Source organism: Terrapene carolina, unplaced genomic scaffold (assembly GCF_002925995.2).
Source record: "Terrapene carolina triunguis isolate 2854851 unplaced genomic scaffold, T_m_triunguis-2.0 Scaffold247, whole genome shotgun sequence".
Lineage (NCBI taxonomy): Eukaryota > Metazoa > Chordata > Testudines > Emydidae > Terrapene > Terrapene triunguis.
In genome coordinates, this window is record NW_020664598.1 from 12,520,499 (window position 1) to 12,537,958 (window position 17,460).

The following is a 17,460-nucleotide window of genomic DNA, read 5'->3' on the forward strand; positions in this document are numbered from 1 at the left end:
ATATCAGGGCTCCTGGAGTATGTCTAAACTGCAGCTGGCAGTGAGCCGCTAGCACTGAGAGGCAGGGCTTGCCTGGGCTATTGCCTACGATCTCTGTCCCCTTCAACTTTCCTGCAATCTAAAATCCTGACTACAGGACTAAGGGGAGTTGCCTGGCTCCTCAGCAGAGGAGCAGGCAGCTGTCTGCAATTTGAGCCTCCTCCCAGCACAGCTAGCCCCTGTGCAGTATACTCCGAAATACAGGCATCAAGGGGGCCAGAGATGCCAAGGAGAAGAGGCTCCTGGAGCTGAAGTAGCCTAGTGCCTAGATAAAGCTCCCCACCCCCATTCCCTGCTTCCCTTTCCAGCCAAGGCTAGCTTGTGTTCAGCAATAATCCAGATACGAACTACCAGGAACTTTGAGCTTAGAAGACAAGTAAAAGAGTCTCTTGCATCTGAAGAAGTGAGGTTCTTACCCACGAAAGCTTATGCTCCCAATACTTCTGTTAGTCTTAAAGGTGCCACAGGACCCTCTGTTGCTTTAAACCATTGACTATAGCTCAGCTGCACTCCCCAAAATGGGATCACAATGCTATTTATGAGAAATGTATTGTTTCTTGTAAATGGAGTAATGCACAGGACATCATAGTAATGGCTGCTTCCTTGTTTGTTTTTGACGCATGTCTAGAAGCCTGAGCTGTTTAAAAAGGATGTTTATAAGTGAACATTTCATTTTAGGCTTCCTGGTGAGTCATTTGTTTTACTATGTAGTCTGGAAAAATGTAAATTAGGCTTGTCAGGACCTGAAAGAAATGTGCACAAAAAGGAGAAGTTTGCACGTGGTACTTCAAATATCAATTCTTTCAGAAGGTGGTAGGTATGTAGACCAATAATGGTTAGAAATGCCGGTGCTAGGATACTGATACAAATGATCTTGAATCCTTATGGATCAGAGTTGTCTGTGATTTGGAAACCGATAACGCCATATTTGACAGTGCCATTCTCCCCTCCGTGCACTCCTAAATAGGTTCAGCCAGTGACACTCATATACCGCTTCAAATTGAACACCTGCTACAAAGCAAAGAAGTGGGGTGCTAGGATGTATAAACAGTGAAATAACCTACACCACAACGATGGGTGGTTGAGGAATAGTTCTGCTGGATCTCCATTTCATTTGGATATAAGGCAAGACCCATAAAATGTTTCTACATGTGTAGATTTAAAAGTGGAGTGAAGACACCAAGACCTTAATTATAGGATAGAAAATAACTAGATGAAGCACAAATGGAGCTGGGAAATCTATTTACACTGAGGGATAAGGGCATAACCTAGGAGCATGGTGTGAGATTAGAAAAGGAGAGATTTACATTGGATTTGAGAAAGGGATTGTCCCCTCGGGCACATCATTGGTATGTGGGATAGCTTATTACAATAGAGCAGGAACTATTTGTGGGGGGGTTAAAATTCAGAGTAAATAAATGAAGAAAATCATCATGGGATAAAGTTAGAGACGTTAGGACTTCTGCCCACAGTGGATGGACCATTCATTGATTCCCTGTGCTCTAAACTTTCTCCATTGCTATCAAAATGCATTAGTAGCATTTTACCTTATTTCATGCCTCTAAAACTATTTTGGGGTGGATGACTGCAGTCATTTGTGATTGCAATATATTAACTCAAGCACCTAGAGTGCCTAAAGTTAAGCTCTCAAATCTGTGTTTAGCCACCTAAATAAGTTGGCCTGTTTCTCTTCTCCTCTCCCCATTTCCTAAAGTATCCAGCAGCTCTTACTGAAGTCAATGGAAGAGGTTGGATGCTCTGTCTCCCTTCTGAAAAATCAAGCCCTTTAGACAGCTAATCATGGATTTAAAGGCATACTTAAAAATAAATAAATAAATCTGTGCTATGTCAGGTGAGGAGGGTGTAACACTCTTCTGTGCTGAGAAGAGAGACTGAACCTTATTTCCATCCTGGCCCCAGCACCTGCTCCTTTTGTATTTAATGTATAGATTGGTGGATTGCAACTGAATGAGTCTGTAACACTTTTTTGCTTGATGCATGGACAGAACTGTGAAAAGGTGCTTAAATGAGAGTAACCAGGAGAAAGATGGGGTGTTTTTTTAAATGCCTGAATGGGGGAGGACAAAAAGGTTGTGTGAAGATTAGGTACAGAAAAAGGCACATGCTGAATGCATTTGAAATGGAAACTAAATTGACTAAGGGATCTCCTGAGGGTTTTGATGCACATGTAATTCCAATTGACTTCAAGAGTGCACACATGCAGCAGCTGAAGTAAACCCTAAATGTCAAGTTTCTGAACAGCATTAATAGCAAATAAGATTCAAAAGGAAATTCAATGTGCCTGTTTACAAATACAAGTTTAGCACAGACAGAAGTGATGGAAATAAGCGAGGCTTCAGGCTAGTAACTGGGGTATTAATAATCAAAGGGATAATCTCTACTACTAATATATAAAGCAATGAACAGCTGGTGCTATTGATTGAAATGCTAAACTGAATGTTGCTCTTGTGAGTCTCACATGGGTTGGAGTTGTCCTTTCATTACTGGAAGAATAATGTAAAGACAGAAAAGCGCCCTTCCACACACCCCCAGCTGACCTATGACTTTGGGCAGGGGGGTAAATTAGCCAAGTCTGATCTAGAGGCAAACAATGACAATGGGGGATGGGTCCTGGATTTCCTCTCCTGAAAGCAAAAGAATGAACTGATGTAAACAAGGGGTTTTAAACAAGTCTTCTATTAACAAAATAATGGGCCATAGTCCTGAAAGGACTAGCATAATCTGAACCCACCTGCTTAGAGCGGCAATAGAAACAGCCAGGGAGAGCAGAAGAGACTGAAGGCGAATCCAGGATAGCAGCTACTGCTCTAAATGGTTTGGCACACATAAACCGCTGGGGCGGTGAAGATTGAGATTAAGGCTGATGGGTTTCTCCTGGTTTGACAGGACCAATGTCTTGTTCCAAAAACCCTTATTTCCTCCTGTGACGAGCCCTGGAATGATTTAAGGAGTTAGCAAACAGACAAATCTTGTTTTGCAGTGGAAGCATAACCACACAGACCCCTCCCCCCCCCAAAATACCACCACCCCCTCTCTAATCCTTAACGCCTAGCACACCCTTGCTTTTAGCAGATACTTAAAGCCACCTGCAAAAGAAAAGCCGCGTGCTTCTGATGAAGATGATTAACTGGGACGATCTCTCAAATCTCTAATGCGCTGACTTGCTCCCCCCCGCCTAACGAGAGCCGGTAGTTAATATTTCACCCTCCTGCAAATTTGCTTTCAGGAGAATAGAAGGGTAACCCTGGGTTGGCCTGTCAGTCATGTCCAATGATGACGTTGGAAACGCTACCCCAGGCTCTTCTTAGCCGATCGCACGCGTGTTGCTGGCACAGAGCAGGTTGAGAAACAGAAGTTTTCATTCTCTCTCTCCCTCTCGCCCTCTAGTGCCGTAGCCTGGAGCACGCGACACACACAAAGCGGGCTCTTCTTGCTGCTTTCATTCAGTCTGTTAGAAAGTTGCAGTCAAGTGTTTTATCATCTGCATCATGAATCTAACGGCTGCAAACCACCGCATACCTCTGAGCGATGGGAACAGCATCCCCGTGATTGGACTTGGCACCTATGCTGACCCCAGAAAAGTAAGTGTCTATCCTCTACCTTTCCTTTTTATAAACACACTTATGGCTCGGAGCAGGCTGCGAGACTTTGTTCTGAGCACAAAGATCCAGAGGACTGTTAAGTTGATACTTTCCTTTCAGAGGCACTGCTGACTTTCGCACGTGCCTTACAATGCCTTTCTGCTGGCATTCTGGAGGGTTCTTTAAATTTAAGATTGGCCACACTTTGCCTGAACTGCTAACAATCTACAAACATCTTCTGTGGTCCTCTCATTCAATTTACTGTGCAGACTTTAAAACCTCCAGTTAACAATGGTGTTTTCACATCCTGAAAGCAGGAAGGACTAAAAATATTATAGCAAAGTTTGGACTCTTTGTTGCTAACTTCCAAATATTCACAACTCAGTCGTTTACAGCAGGCAACCAGTGATTGAAATGCAACTAAAGCATTGGATAACTCCTACCCCAAGTAATCTGTTCTCTTTAGGAATACTGAATAATCCCTAGCATTGATACAGCATTTTACATCCTTAGTACTTTACAAAGATTCCCTTGTTATCTGGGTTGATAGCTAGCTACACACCATGATACAGGCATATTTAATTGAAACTTGATAGGGCAGGCTGGCATTTGTCTTACTGTCGTTCAGTCCTGTATTGTTATAAGATATACGGTACACAGACACTTTGAGATAGGCGTGTACTTGGAGACCAGTGTTCTGTCCTCCTATATATGTTTTGTTGGCAAATTCTGCCACATACAACTCTGACTTCATTAAGGTTGCACAGGCTGCTAATCAGGAAAGTTTTAAATTATTGCTAGTCATCTTGGCAGCTGCAGACTGGCTTTAGCTTAGTCCTGAGTTCCCAGAAACTCTGATTCCAGCTGAATCTGTTGAGGAACAGATGCTGGAGAGCAAAGTATGCTTGCTGCACAGTGACTGGGAGACCATCTGCCTTCCCTAAACTCAGTAGCCTTCAAGTGCAAGCAATTTCTGAGGCTGTGACCTGGTAAGCAGACCTGCTGTGCTGAGCAAAAAGAAAAACTCAGTTTTCTTGTAGACCATCTTACAGCTGGCTTGGACACTTTCAAAGGAATATTCCTTTGACAAAGACTGATTCCTACATACTGATTCCTGTGGCTCCCAAAAGCTTAAAAGGTTCCAAAATATTCTGTGCTCCTTGATGTGATGTCCTGGGTATATAGCCCATAGAACCTTTGCTGCATCACTGCCATGGAAGCATATGTGATATCTCTTCTGTTTCCACACCGGGCAGTGCAATATGAACAAATTGGCTGCCTCCCTCTCAAATTACAGAGTTTTTGATTTGCTCTCTGTGTCATTGTCCTGTGTGAAGCGAGATAAAAATTGTGGGCAGAACCCTGTGCCCCGTAGTACAGTATTGGAGTTAAAATGAACAACTAAGTGTGAGTCAATCACCTGCTATGAAGGTGATTACTTGGCCAACAATGATCTTTGTACTTTAGCATATACCAACAAATGAATACACCAAGGTAAGTATGATCAAAGAGAAAATCCCTTTTGAATGAACATAGCATTGTTGCAGGCAGTACAAGAGTGATCATCACTGAAGGCTTCAGATTGTCTGAGTTAAGACACTGTTGCAGAAGAAGGGACACAGCAGTGAGAGAGGTTCTCACACCCAGATACTAGCCCTAGAAATGGGGGGAGTGATGCCTAAAGTCCTCCAACAGCTTTACAATTCCATCAGATGAATATTCAGAAGGTAATTGATGGGTGGCTAATAGAAAGTTAAGACTGGATTATTTTTGGCAAGTGAAACATGTTGTAGCAAAGCAGAATGTCTCCCCCCAGTCTCCCAGTTTATGCAACAATCTGGCAAATATAACACCTTACTTCAGCCATTTCACACTCTGCTTAGCACCAGTTGCTCTGGGCACCTAAAGTTTAGGGCTAGGACATCAGCCTTAGGACATCTTCCAGGTGCCTCACCCTCTGTAAACTGGATGGGAGTCAGGTGTTTGTGGCAGGGAGAGGTTGGACTCATGAGAGGGCTAGGCATTTGAGAAGGGTCAGGTCACTTCTCAAGGGAGAAGTGGAGAAACTAGGCAGTGGGGAAAGGGGTGGTGGAAATGGGGGCCATGGCCCCAACCCTTTTTTTTTTTTTCTCATCCTATTACTGGCCATAAGGGTGAGCAATGGGGGAGGGGGCAGAGAGGAACAAGCAGGGTAAGGGGCACTGTGGGGGCGGAGGCCACGGTTTGGGCAGTGGTTTCCCCCACACACACACACTTGTAGGGAGCTTCTGCTGCTCCTGGGTGGATGTTAATGAACGCGCTAGTGAGAATTGCAGGAGTGTTTTGCATTGGTGACTGGGGCTGTGGCTACATTACAGAGCTTACCGCAGCACCGATGCAGCTGCAATGCTGCTAGTGCAGGGGCTCTAAGCTGATGGGAGAGCTCTCTCCCACTACCACTCCTCACAGGGGCTGGAGTAACTATGTCAAGGGATAGGGTAGAGGACAGGACACCTGAGTGGGTAGTGGTTAAAGGTTCAGCAGTTTGGAGATGGGCAGCTCACTTGCTGGGAGAGTTGCAGGGAGAGTCTGGCATTTGTCAGTTGGCAGGTGATATCCTGACTAACTTACACTGCACTACAGACAAGTTGATTTGCCTGAAAGTTCTAGCCATCCTGCCTTCAGGACCTGTGGAAGAGCTCTGTGTAGCTCAAAAGCTGTCTCTCAACAGAAGTTGGTCCAATAAAAACTATTACCTCACCCACCTTGTCTCTAATCTCCTGGGACCGACATGGCTACAACTACAACACGTACTACACACATTTTACCAGGAATAGAATTGGACAGTTAAGTAATCTGATAGTCTTAGTGAAAGCCTTTTCTAAGTAAAGGGGGATTTTCTCATCAACTGGATACAGATCAAGAGTACAAAAATAATTATTTTATCCCTCCGGCAATGGCTTTGTGCTTTATCCTCCATAACCCATGGTCTGAGAATTCAGTATTGATTCAGTATCAGCAGCCACACTTGTGGTGAAATAATTCCTTTTCACTGGAGTATAGTCCCCTATGCCTTCGTCTACACTACAGAATTACTTCAGTTTAACAACATCACGCAGGGGTGTAAATAATCCACAACTCTGAGTGCTGTAGTTCAGTGATTTTTCAAACTGCGGGTTGCGACCCAGTACTGGGTCACAGAATGTAAGGCACTGGGTCACGGTGGCTCTGGTCAGTACCACTGACCAGGCCATTAAAAGTCCCATCGGCAGTGCTGCCCGGCTAAGGCAGGCTAGTCCTTACCTTTTCTGACACCGCGCTGTGCCCTGGAAGCAGCAGGTCCAGCTCCTAGGTGGGGGCGGGGGGGGGCAGCGGCACGGGGCTCTGCATGCTGCCCCTGCCCCAAGCACTGGCTCCACACTCCCATTGGCCAGTTCCCGGCCAATGGGATCTGCGGGGGACAGTGTCTGCGGGCGAGAGCTGTGCAGAGCCGCTTGCGTGCCTCCGCCTAGGAGCTGGCCCTGCTGCTGTTCGCTTCTGGGGCGCAGAGCAGTCTGCAGTGCCAGGACAGGCAGGAAGCCTGCCTCTGCACCCCCACTGCGCTGCTGACTGGGAGCCACCCAAGGTAAGCCTGCACCCCAATCTGCTGCCCCAGTCCTGAGCCCCCCCAAAACCTGGAGCCCCCTCCTGCACCCCAAATCCCTCATCTCCAGCCCCAGACCAGAACTTGCACCCCCAGCCCAGAATCCTGACCCCCTCCTGCATCCCTACCCCAGTTCAGAGCCCCCTCCCACGCCCTGAACCCCTCATTCTCACCCCACAGCCCTCATCCCTGCACCCCAACCCTCTTCCCCAGCCCTGAGCCTCTCCCACACCCCAAACCTCCTCATCCCCAGCTCCGTTGGGTCACGGGCATCAACAATTTTCTTCAACTGGGTTGCCAGAATTTTTTTTTTTTTTGAAAACCACTGCAGTTATACCAACCTAAGCGCCAGTGTAGACATCACTCTGTTGGCAGGAGAGCTTCTCCCACTGACATAGCTACTGCCTCTTGCAGAGATGGAGTAACTAAAGGCTATGTCTACACTACACAGCTTTTAGCAACGTGTCTGTGTCGCTACAGCCATGCCATTAAAAGTTGCACAGTATATCCACTGTTTGTCGGGTCTCCTGCAGACAAAAAATGTCCACCCCAATGAGCGGCGTTTGCATTGTTGGCTGGAGAGTGCTGTTCACGCTAGCGCTTGTTGTCATCAAAACTTCATCTTTCAGGGGGTTTTGTTTTTTGTTTTTTTAACACCTGTGAAAGACAAACCTTTTGTCATTCAATTGCCAGTGTAGACATAGCTTAAGAATAGGATCAAAAGGTTTTCTTGTTAATGCTTTACTATTTTAATTGGTCCTTCTAGTCACTTTAGAGATGTGACTGAGTGCAAGGGCCAGTGTTTACAGGTGACTTTGGCCATGTTAGTCTTAATTTATCTCTGACTCAACCTTGATAATTACTGACCTGAGGTAAAGAACAAGGTAGCTGTTGGGTCTATTAAAAAGGCTAGTGTACCGGAGATTCCTAAAGAACTTGAGGTCTCCTTGGAAACAATGAAGGTTGGGCTCTTGAAGTCAAGAGGCCCTTTTGTAGGGAGGAGAAGGGAAACTCTGCAGGAGTCACTAGTCCACTTCAGTCCTTTTCCCTTCAAAATAGGTCAACTGTCTTTTTGCCACAATACCTCACATCCAGCATAATGAAAACCTCAGATGAGCTATCCCACTTCCAGATGCTTCTGGAAGCTGCCAAAGTGCAGCACTCACAAGACTTCCAGTACATCCTCTTCTGGTCCTAACTGGAATCTACCTTTTCGTTCCGCAAAATGAAATACCTCTATGAAAGAATACCTCCAACCTCAAAGGTCACACTTGAATGGATTTGAGAGCAGAGTGAGTAATTGCTACATGAATTAACTCCCATCATAATTGTGCTCGTTGTGTGTATTTAGCATAAATATTCAGCCAATAGAGGTCACCTAATCTTTCCACTATAAATTAGGATCAAATTTGAGGGAAAAGGTGGGGATATTTGCTGGGTTTGGAAGTTGCCTCAGTCCCATCTTCCTACTGGCACCTCTAAAGCACCTGGTGCAGTCCGTCATAGTGACTGGAGATGGCTAAAAAAGCCATTGGCTCATCTTTTAAACAGGTGTTGCTATCTTAGGTTGCAGGATTCTTTTTCTTCCTGGGCTCTTTGAGGAGTGCTTTGGTGAAGAGGCAAGAATTTCACTGGGCAATTAAGGCACCACACGTGGGACTTTTTTGTTTGTTTCAGAGTTTGACTTTGAGGATGGCAGATGGCTCCTCTGCCAGATCAGGCTGGCAGCTTATCTTCAAAATGTGGGGGGCCAAATGCTACATCCGCCCCCCTACACAAGCAATAGGAAGGAGGTGGTTCCTGGATCCACTAAAAATCTCAAAGTTCTTGCTTGATTGCATATGTAGGAAGTAAAGAGAAACAGAGATAGCCCAGCTCAAATGAAATGTGGACTGGGGCCAGATTAGGTATTCCCTAGCAATCAGGCTAAAAAGCTACATGGCTCAATATTTAAAGAGTTGATGACAAATCATGGTGAATGAACATGACATGCAGTGTAAGCAAAATAGTCTCCAACCTGCATCCCCTTCTCCTTTTTGCTCTTGGGACTTGCTCTATAAACAGTAACCTGGGGCTTGGGAGTCTGTTGCTTATTCCTCCAAGTCATAGAATTTTTGGTGAGATCTAGTTGCCAAGAGTGGATAAAGATGGGATATATTTAGTATTGATTTAGTACTGCTTCATGGAGCAGCTGGTACGGGAACCCACAAGGGGAGAGGCAACTCTAGGTTTAGTCCTGAGTGGAGCGCAGGAGCTGGTCCAAGAGGTAACTATAGCAGGACCGCTTGGAAATAGTGACCATAATACAATAGCATTCAACCTCCCTGTGGTGGGAAGAACATCTCAACAGCCCAACACTGTGGCATTTAATTTCAAAAGGGGGAACTATGCAAAAATGAGGGGGTTAGTTAAACAGAAGTTTAAAAAGTACAGTGACTAAAGTGAAATCCCTGCAAGCTGCATGGGCGCTTTTTAAAGACACCATAATAGAGGCCCAATTTCAATGTATACCCCAAATTAAGAAACACAGTAAAAAAGCTAAAAAAGAGCCACCGTGGCTTAACAACCATGTAAAAGAAGCAGTGAGAGATAAAAAGACTTCCTTTAAAAAGTGGAAGTCAAATCCTAGTGAGGCAAATAGAAAGGAGCATAAATACTGCCAAATTAAGTGCAAGAATGTAATAAGAAAAGCCAAAGAGGAGTTTGAAGAACGGCTAGCCCAAAACTCCAAAGGTAATAACAAAATGTTTTTTAAGTACATCAGAAGCAGGAAGCCTGCTAAACAACCAGTGGGGCCTCTTGATGATCGAGATACAAAAGGAGAGCTTTAAGACGATAAAGTCATTGCGAAGAAACTAAATGGATTCTTTGCTTCAGTCTTCACGGCTGAGGATGTTAGGGAGATTCCCAAACCTGAGCTGGCTTTTGTAGGTGACAAATCTGAGGAACTGTCATGGATTGAAGTGTCACAAGAGGAGGTTTTGGAATTAATTGATAAACTTAACATTAACAAGTCACCGGGACCAGATGGCATTCACCCAAGAGTTCTGAAAGAACTCAAATGTGAAGTTGCGGAACTGTTAACTAAGGTTTGTAACCTGTCCTTTAAATCGGCTTCTGTACCCAATGACTGGAAGTTAGCTAATGTAACGCCAATATTTAAAAAGGGCTCTAGAGGTGATCCCGGCAATTACAGACCGGTAAGTCTAATGTCTGTACCAGGCAAATTAGTCGAAACAATAGTTACGAATAAAATTGTCCAACACATAGAAAAACATAAACTGTTGAGCAATAGTCAACGTGGTTTCTGTAAAGGGAAATCGTGTCTTACTAATCTATTAGAATTCTTTGAAGGGGTCAACAAACATGTGGACAAGGGGATCCAGTGGACATAGTGTACTTAGATTTCCAGAAAGCCTTTGACAAGGTCCCTCACCAAAGGCTCTTACGTAAATTAAGCTACCATGGGATAAAAGGGAAGGTCTTTTCATGGATTGAGAACTGGTTAAAAGACAGGGAACAAAGGGTAGGAATTAATGGTAAATTGTCAGAATGGAGAGGGGTAACTAGTGGTGTTCCCCAAGGGTCAGTCCTCGGACTGATCCTATTCAACTTATTCATAAATGATCTGGAGAAAGGGGTAAACAGTGAGGTGGCAAAGTTTGCAGATGATACTAAACTGCTCAAGATAGTTAAGACCAAAGCAGACTGTGAAGAACTTCAAAAAATCTCACAAAACTAAGTGATTGGGCAATAAAATGGGAAATGAAATTTAATGTGGATAAATGTAAAGTAATGCACATTGGAAAAAATAACCCCAACTATACATACAATATGATGGGGGCTAATTTAGCTACAACAAGTCAGGAAAAAGATCTTGGAGTCATCGTGGATAATTCTCTGAAAATGACCACGCAGTGTGCAGAGGCGGTCAAAAAAGCAAACAGGATGTTAGGAATCATTAAAAAGGGGATAGAGAATAAGACTGAGAATATATTATTGCCCTTATATAAATCGATGGTACGCCCTCATCTCGAATACTGCATACAGATGTGGTCTCCTCATCTCAAAAAAGATATACTGGCCCTAGAAAAGGTTCAGAAAAGGGCAACTAAAATGATTAAGGGTTTGGAACGGGTCCCATATGAGGAGAGATTAAAGAGGCTAGGACTCTTCAGCTTGGAAAAGAGGAGACTAAGGGGGTATATGATAGAGGTATATAAAATCATGAGTGAAGTGGATAAGGAAAAGTTATTTACTTGTTCCCATAATACAAAAACTAGGGGTCATCAAATGAAATTAATAGGCAGCAGGTTTAAAACAAATAAAAGGAAGTTCTTCTTCACGCAGCGCACAGTCAACTTGTGGAACTCCTTACCTGAGGAGGTTGTGAAGGCTAGGACTATAACAGAGTTTAAAAGAGAACTGGATAAATTCATGGTGGTTAAGTCCATTAATGGCTATTAGCCAGGACGGGTAAGGAATGGTGTCCCTAGCCTCTGTCTGTCAGAGGGTGGAGATAGATGGCAGGAGAGAGATCACTTGATCATTGCCTGCTAGGTCCACTCCCTCTGGGGCACCTGGCATTGGCCACTGTCGGTAGACCGGATACTGGGCTAGATGGACCTTTGGTCTGACCCGGTATGGCCTTTCTTATGTTCTTGCGAAACTCCCTATTAGCAGCCCCTGTTCACAAAAGAATTCACAATAAATGTCAAGGGACAGAATTTTTCCTCCTTGCCACTAAAAGCAGAGTTTGACAAACTGATATGTATCAATTTGGAGAATATGCAGACTCTTCACACACAAACCCTTCCCCTCCCCCCCAATATAGCCTGGTATCTCCCTACAGTTTTTTGGTTCTGGCAAAAATCATACCACACTCTAAGATGAATGGATTTTTATGTTAGCAGAGAGAGTCATGTTCCCCTATATGGGAAGTTGAATTTACTAAAATCTCCACATTGAGGACCTTATTTACATGAATTCTACAGTTCTTTATAGAAACCATACAGTCTTAATTTGATTAATTCTTCTTTAGCTTCAACTGCTTCAGTGGCCATGCATGCACTTAGTGTTTAATGAACTGCAAACAATTAAAGATTGCACTTAGTGATATGGCCACCATACAGAATCTCCAATTAAACAGGAGCATCCTTGTATGCGGTGTTGTAGCAGTGTCAGCTCCAGGATATTCGAGAGACTAGGTGAGTGATGTAATAGCTTTCATTGGCTCAGCTTCTGTTGGTAAAAGGCCATTCTGGTTTACACTTGTGTAACTGAAGGCCATTGAAAGTTTGGAGTCAGGATATGAAGTACTTCTAGGAATTACCACACCCACCCCTACCCTGGAAATCTATATTCCCATAAAATGATGCCCATTGTTGTATCACTCAAAATCTGAACTTGTTTTTTAGCCTGGCGCCAGGAAAGGGATATGAATAGCATGGATTCTCTACAGGCCTAATTGTATTTCAAGTCTCAGTCTGTTCTAAACAGTGTAGGCTTTGAGGAAATGGTCCCTAAACTCCAGCACTCTTTTAATACCTTAGCTGTGCTAGGACACCCCTTCAGAACACTCTAGTACACAATGGCATAGTCCTATGTTGCAAAGTGTAAAACTCAATTTAGTGAAAATATTAATAGCTTGATCGTCAACTGGTGCCAATGGAGCTATGCCAAGCTACACCAGCTGAGAAGCTGTCCATAATAGTCAAGCTGGCACTGTTCACTTGGCTTCAGAACACTTTGACACATGCAGACCTGCTCATATGCAAGAGTAGTCCAGCGTGAAACTCCTAGAGCACAAGACAATGCTGGGGAGACAGCGAGTTTTAGGCCTTGAGACTGCACCCCTTTCTGAATCTGATTGTTGGTTAATTCCCACTGGCACTGACACATAGCAACTTCTGTATGTTAGGTGTAGCTGGGTGAATGGCTGACCACTTCAGTCAACTTGATTACACAGTATCGATTCAAGGGTATATTAACCAAGAGCAGCAGAAATTTTGAAAAAATAGTAAAACTTCAGAAATCAGAAGGGATTTCCCACTCTTCAGCCAGAACCACTTGAGGAGTGACCAAATAAATAGGAGAGCTGTCCACACGGCTGTCTCAGCCGTTTACTGTAATGACTAGCGTGAGTGTTAACTGTTTCTAATCCTACCTGTGCTACTGTGGGTCCTGGATCATCCAAAAGCCATTCGCTAAGTGGCATGGCTTGATACTGCCCCAAGTTGCACAAGTGCAACCCAAGGGCAGAACTTGTCCTGCAGAATCATTAATACTGGTGCTGAGGCTTTAAGACTCATGATTTGCAAACCCTTGGCAATACATACGTTGGGTTCTTTTTAGTTGCCTTCTAGATTTTGAGCCTGTAGGGCTCACAGTGTCATGCTCTTCTCCCAGCCAGGCAGCCTAGAAACTCTTGCTTAAACAAAAACTCAGATTCCTGCAATCACATGACTACAGGAGCTGTCATGAACTGAATGTCATGAACTTGCGCGTTGGCAACACTGCAGAAGTGAGGTTGACCTAGTTCAACTGGAAGCCTAAAAACCATTCTAGGGCTCTAACTGGTCCCTTGATTACTTGTGGATCTGGAAGTTAGGGAGGGGTCTGTCTCTAGTTTCTTGAGGCTAGAACCACACTTCAAGTGACCACCATAATGTGTCCTATGACTTAGTTTCTCTTTAGAATGGCATAAGCCTCCTGCAAAAACAGGTAGCAGCTCTGCTCATAGGGGACCATGCTTAATTTTGGCCTCAGTCTTTCACTTGTTCATGAGGCCAGGCCTACTAAAACTCCAGACGATACTACAAGAAACTTGGCTGTTTTTCAGGCTTCACTGAACCAAGCTTTTGCTGGTTCAACCTCTCAGCTAGCTTGGTGTTGAGGCTCTGATACAACTGCAGACTCCACCTGTACCCTCATAACAGTCCCAGAAATCTTACCTATAACTTGATTAGGGGCTGAAGAGTGAACTGACTTGCAAGCCACTTCCCTTATCCCCTGTCACCAGGGATGCTGGTGCCCCTGCTTTTCCTGAGATCATCAGAAGACACTGGGGAGGGCCATATAGAAAGATTTCATTTTTAAAGGAGTTCTTGGAGTCTTCTGACAGGGTGGCTGCCCTTCCAATTAGTATGTAGCATAGTGTAGCTGTGATGGTCCCAGGATAGTAGAGACACAAGGTGGATGAGGTAATATCTTTTTATTGGATCAACTTCTGTTGGTGAGAGAGACCAGCTTAAATTTGTCCAATAAAAGAGATTACCTCACGTGCCTTGTCTCTCTTCCAATTAATAGACAGCTTCTGGGGCGGTCAGGCTGCCTTGTCCTCATGCTGTCCAGGAAACTGTCCTACCCTATTTCAGCTGCCAGCTGAATGATCCATGGGTTGTGACACAGAGAGAATTTAAGCAAGCCATCAAACCAGAAGCATGAGGCACTTTATGCCCTCTAGTGCTTTCAACCACTGGCTGTTGAACAGTTCTGTTTCACATCTGACACCCAAAAAGGTGGAATGGTGTCCATGAAGACCATTCCTGATGGGTAGCAACATCAAAAATTAAGACAATAGGTAATTTGCAGGCCACCTGCTAGCACCTTTTCTAGGAGGCTTCAAAGGTAAAGGGCTTCCCCAAAACTTGGCTTCATACTTAATCTGCAGAGGTTTTCATGGCTCATATCACCAAGAAATGTGACTGCTTCATGAGAATTAATGAATGTCTTCACATCATCCCCACTTTACAGAGATTGGGGATAGGAGGAGAACTGAGCCCTAGAAGGGTTACATGACTTTTACACAGAGGAGCTTGAAATTGAACTAACATCTCCTGAGTTCCAGTCAGTTCTTTGACCACAGGACTATCCTTGCATGTACTTGAAACCCCTTAGTATTTGCTTGAGTCTCAAAGGCTGCAAACCAAAACTTCTGAGTACAGTTTGAGGAAACTTACTGAATCAAAGCCAATGGATTTCTCTGCTAACACTAACAACCTTTAAATGTGTCTAAGAAGAGTAAGAGCTCAAAAGTGGCTTGGTAGCTGCATAGGCAGGGCCTAAGGCATGTTTATTAAACAGCTTTGCTTTTCTGCAAGGCTGGGTTAACAGGACAGCAGCCCATTGGCTCATAGAGGATATATTCACAATGCTTCAAAGCGTTTGTGTTCTATGGAAAGTTGCAGAGACTACAAATTGCAGATTCTGCAATCTTTTATTTGCTCTGGTAAAATAACTGGGGCAGACTATGCCAGCTACAATAGTCTTTAGCACAGCTTTGGCTAAATCCTAGAACAACAACCTAACAGGAATTTTAGAAATGCTAAATCTAATTATGCATGCTAAGTGCTATTGCAAGGAAAAATCAAACCTTGCGCTTCAGAGTATAAATTGATGGCCTGTTGCGGTAGAGAAGAAATCCATCCCATTTTCTCCTAGTCATATCATGGCACAAGAGGTAAGATGCATTATGGATTTTCCCCTACTTTCTTCAGAAGCATCTACTACCAACCTCTGCCAGAAGCCGGATACCAGACTAGATGGAATAGTACTCTGGTCCAGTGTGTGGCAATTCCCCAGATGGCTTCCCCATCAGAGTGAATAGTGTATTGTACATGGGCTGTCAGCAGTGCTCTTCAGCCATCATTTCTGAGCTCTGTCAGCTTTTTGTAGGGATAATTTATCTGGATTTTGCTTCCTCGTTGATAGTTGCTAATGTTTCCTGGGTATAGCTGCCAGATTTTTCTGTATAGAAGCTGGTTATGTTCTGGTGATTGGTATTTTCCAAGAAAGAGGCACAGTCCAGTTTCTTGTCTGCAAGAGTAAGCAATTCTAAGAATGTTCCCTTGTGCTGTTTGCATCCTTAGCCCACAAAGTAGATCTGGCTTTTCCTGTAACATCTCAATTACTTAAACCAGGTGTTTTTCTACAGTAAGTTTCCAACTTTGGACACTTGTTCTCTTGCTACTTTATTCAGAAAATAGGCAAAGGGAAGTAGGCTCTGTTAGATAACGAGGCTTCCAGAAACTTTAAATATGAAAATCTGTTTGCAACTTCTGGGCTTTTGCAAGGTACATCCCGACACTCAAAATGTCCCTATTTTCCTAAACAGCAACTTGAAATCTTAAATTATGATTGGAACTGGTATATTTAATCCACAGCTTGCCTTTTCAGCATGCTGTAGTTAAAATCCAGTGCTTCTGAGGGTGGCCCTATTCTTCCCAGCACCCCAGTCCTCTCCTCATGGCAATCTTTCCTCTAGTTTTGAGGTGGGCTGGATACCATTGGCCAGATGGATTGCTCAAGACCATTGCACACTGCTCCTTCCCTTCAAGTGTTGCCTCTGCAGCTCCCAGTCTCTGCCAGTCTGGGAACAGACAGCAAGACTGACACACCTACATAACTTTATTGAAGTGAGAGACATGGCAGGATGTACTAATTCTTATTGGTTTTCTGCCATTAGTCCATATTTATTAACCTAGTAATCACAAAGTAATATAACCCTGTAAAGGCATAGCACAAAAGCACTGCCTGTAATAGCCTAACTTTTCCCCCTGTTCACGTGCTCCTGCAAAAAAGCAATTAGGCACAGTCAGTAAAAAAAATTTCACTAGCTTAGTAGTTAGAGTAATAGAACCTTCTCTAATGCCCTCCATCAGCTGGAAAGCTGAAGAGGTAGATTGCAGAATTACCTCCCCATCACCAGCTAGGAAGCTCTTCAGTGGGAGGAAAGGGAACAGGGCGAGAATTCTCCCCATTCCTGCAGCCATAGGGGGCTGCAGTGGCACCACAGATTGTAGACAATCAATAACTGTTATGAAAGATGGAGACATTTGGTGTCAAGGGACAGGGCTCTGCTAAGAATCCAGAACTTTCCCTGAGCACTGCCCCTGAGTGGTACCCTCCCTCAGATCTCCATCTTCAGTTTGTCTCTGGTTAGTAAGATTAGCCCTCTGGATACTGAGTGGCTAAAATGTCCAAGCTAGCGCTGAGAAGGGGAGAGAGATGGGATACATTAGAAGTACTCTGTATGAGGGCTTCAGTGAGAGAGAACACAATAGAGAGAAGGAAGGGATGCTAACATGACAGGGAAAAGAGACTGTCTTACAGGAAAGAAAGCGAAATAAAAGCAGGAAGCAAAAGTGGTAACGAGTGAGAACTGTAGTAAGAAGGGCTATTTGAATACATTGGATG

General features: G+C 44.1%; 1 protein-coding gene across 2 annotated transcripts in view; it reads left to right on the forward strand.

Moving 5' to 3' along the window:
- Positions 1-3,350: 3,350 nt before the first annotated feature.
- AKR1D1 (aldo-keto reductase family 1 member D1) overlaps positions 3,351-17,460 on the forward strand; it is a 45,746-nt gene continuing 31,636 nt past the window's right edge. Inside the window, exon 1 of one of the 2 annotated variants that reach the window (XM_024211577.2) lies at positions 3,351-3,641. In XM_024211577.2, coding sequence (XP_024067345.1) covers positions 3,549-3,641 — 93 coding nt within the window. In that variant the 5' untranslated portion in view covers positions 3,351-3,548. The remainder of the gene's footprint in view (positions 3,642-17,460) is intronic. The other variant, XM_024211579.3, reaches the window with a different exon arrangement.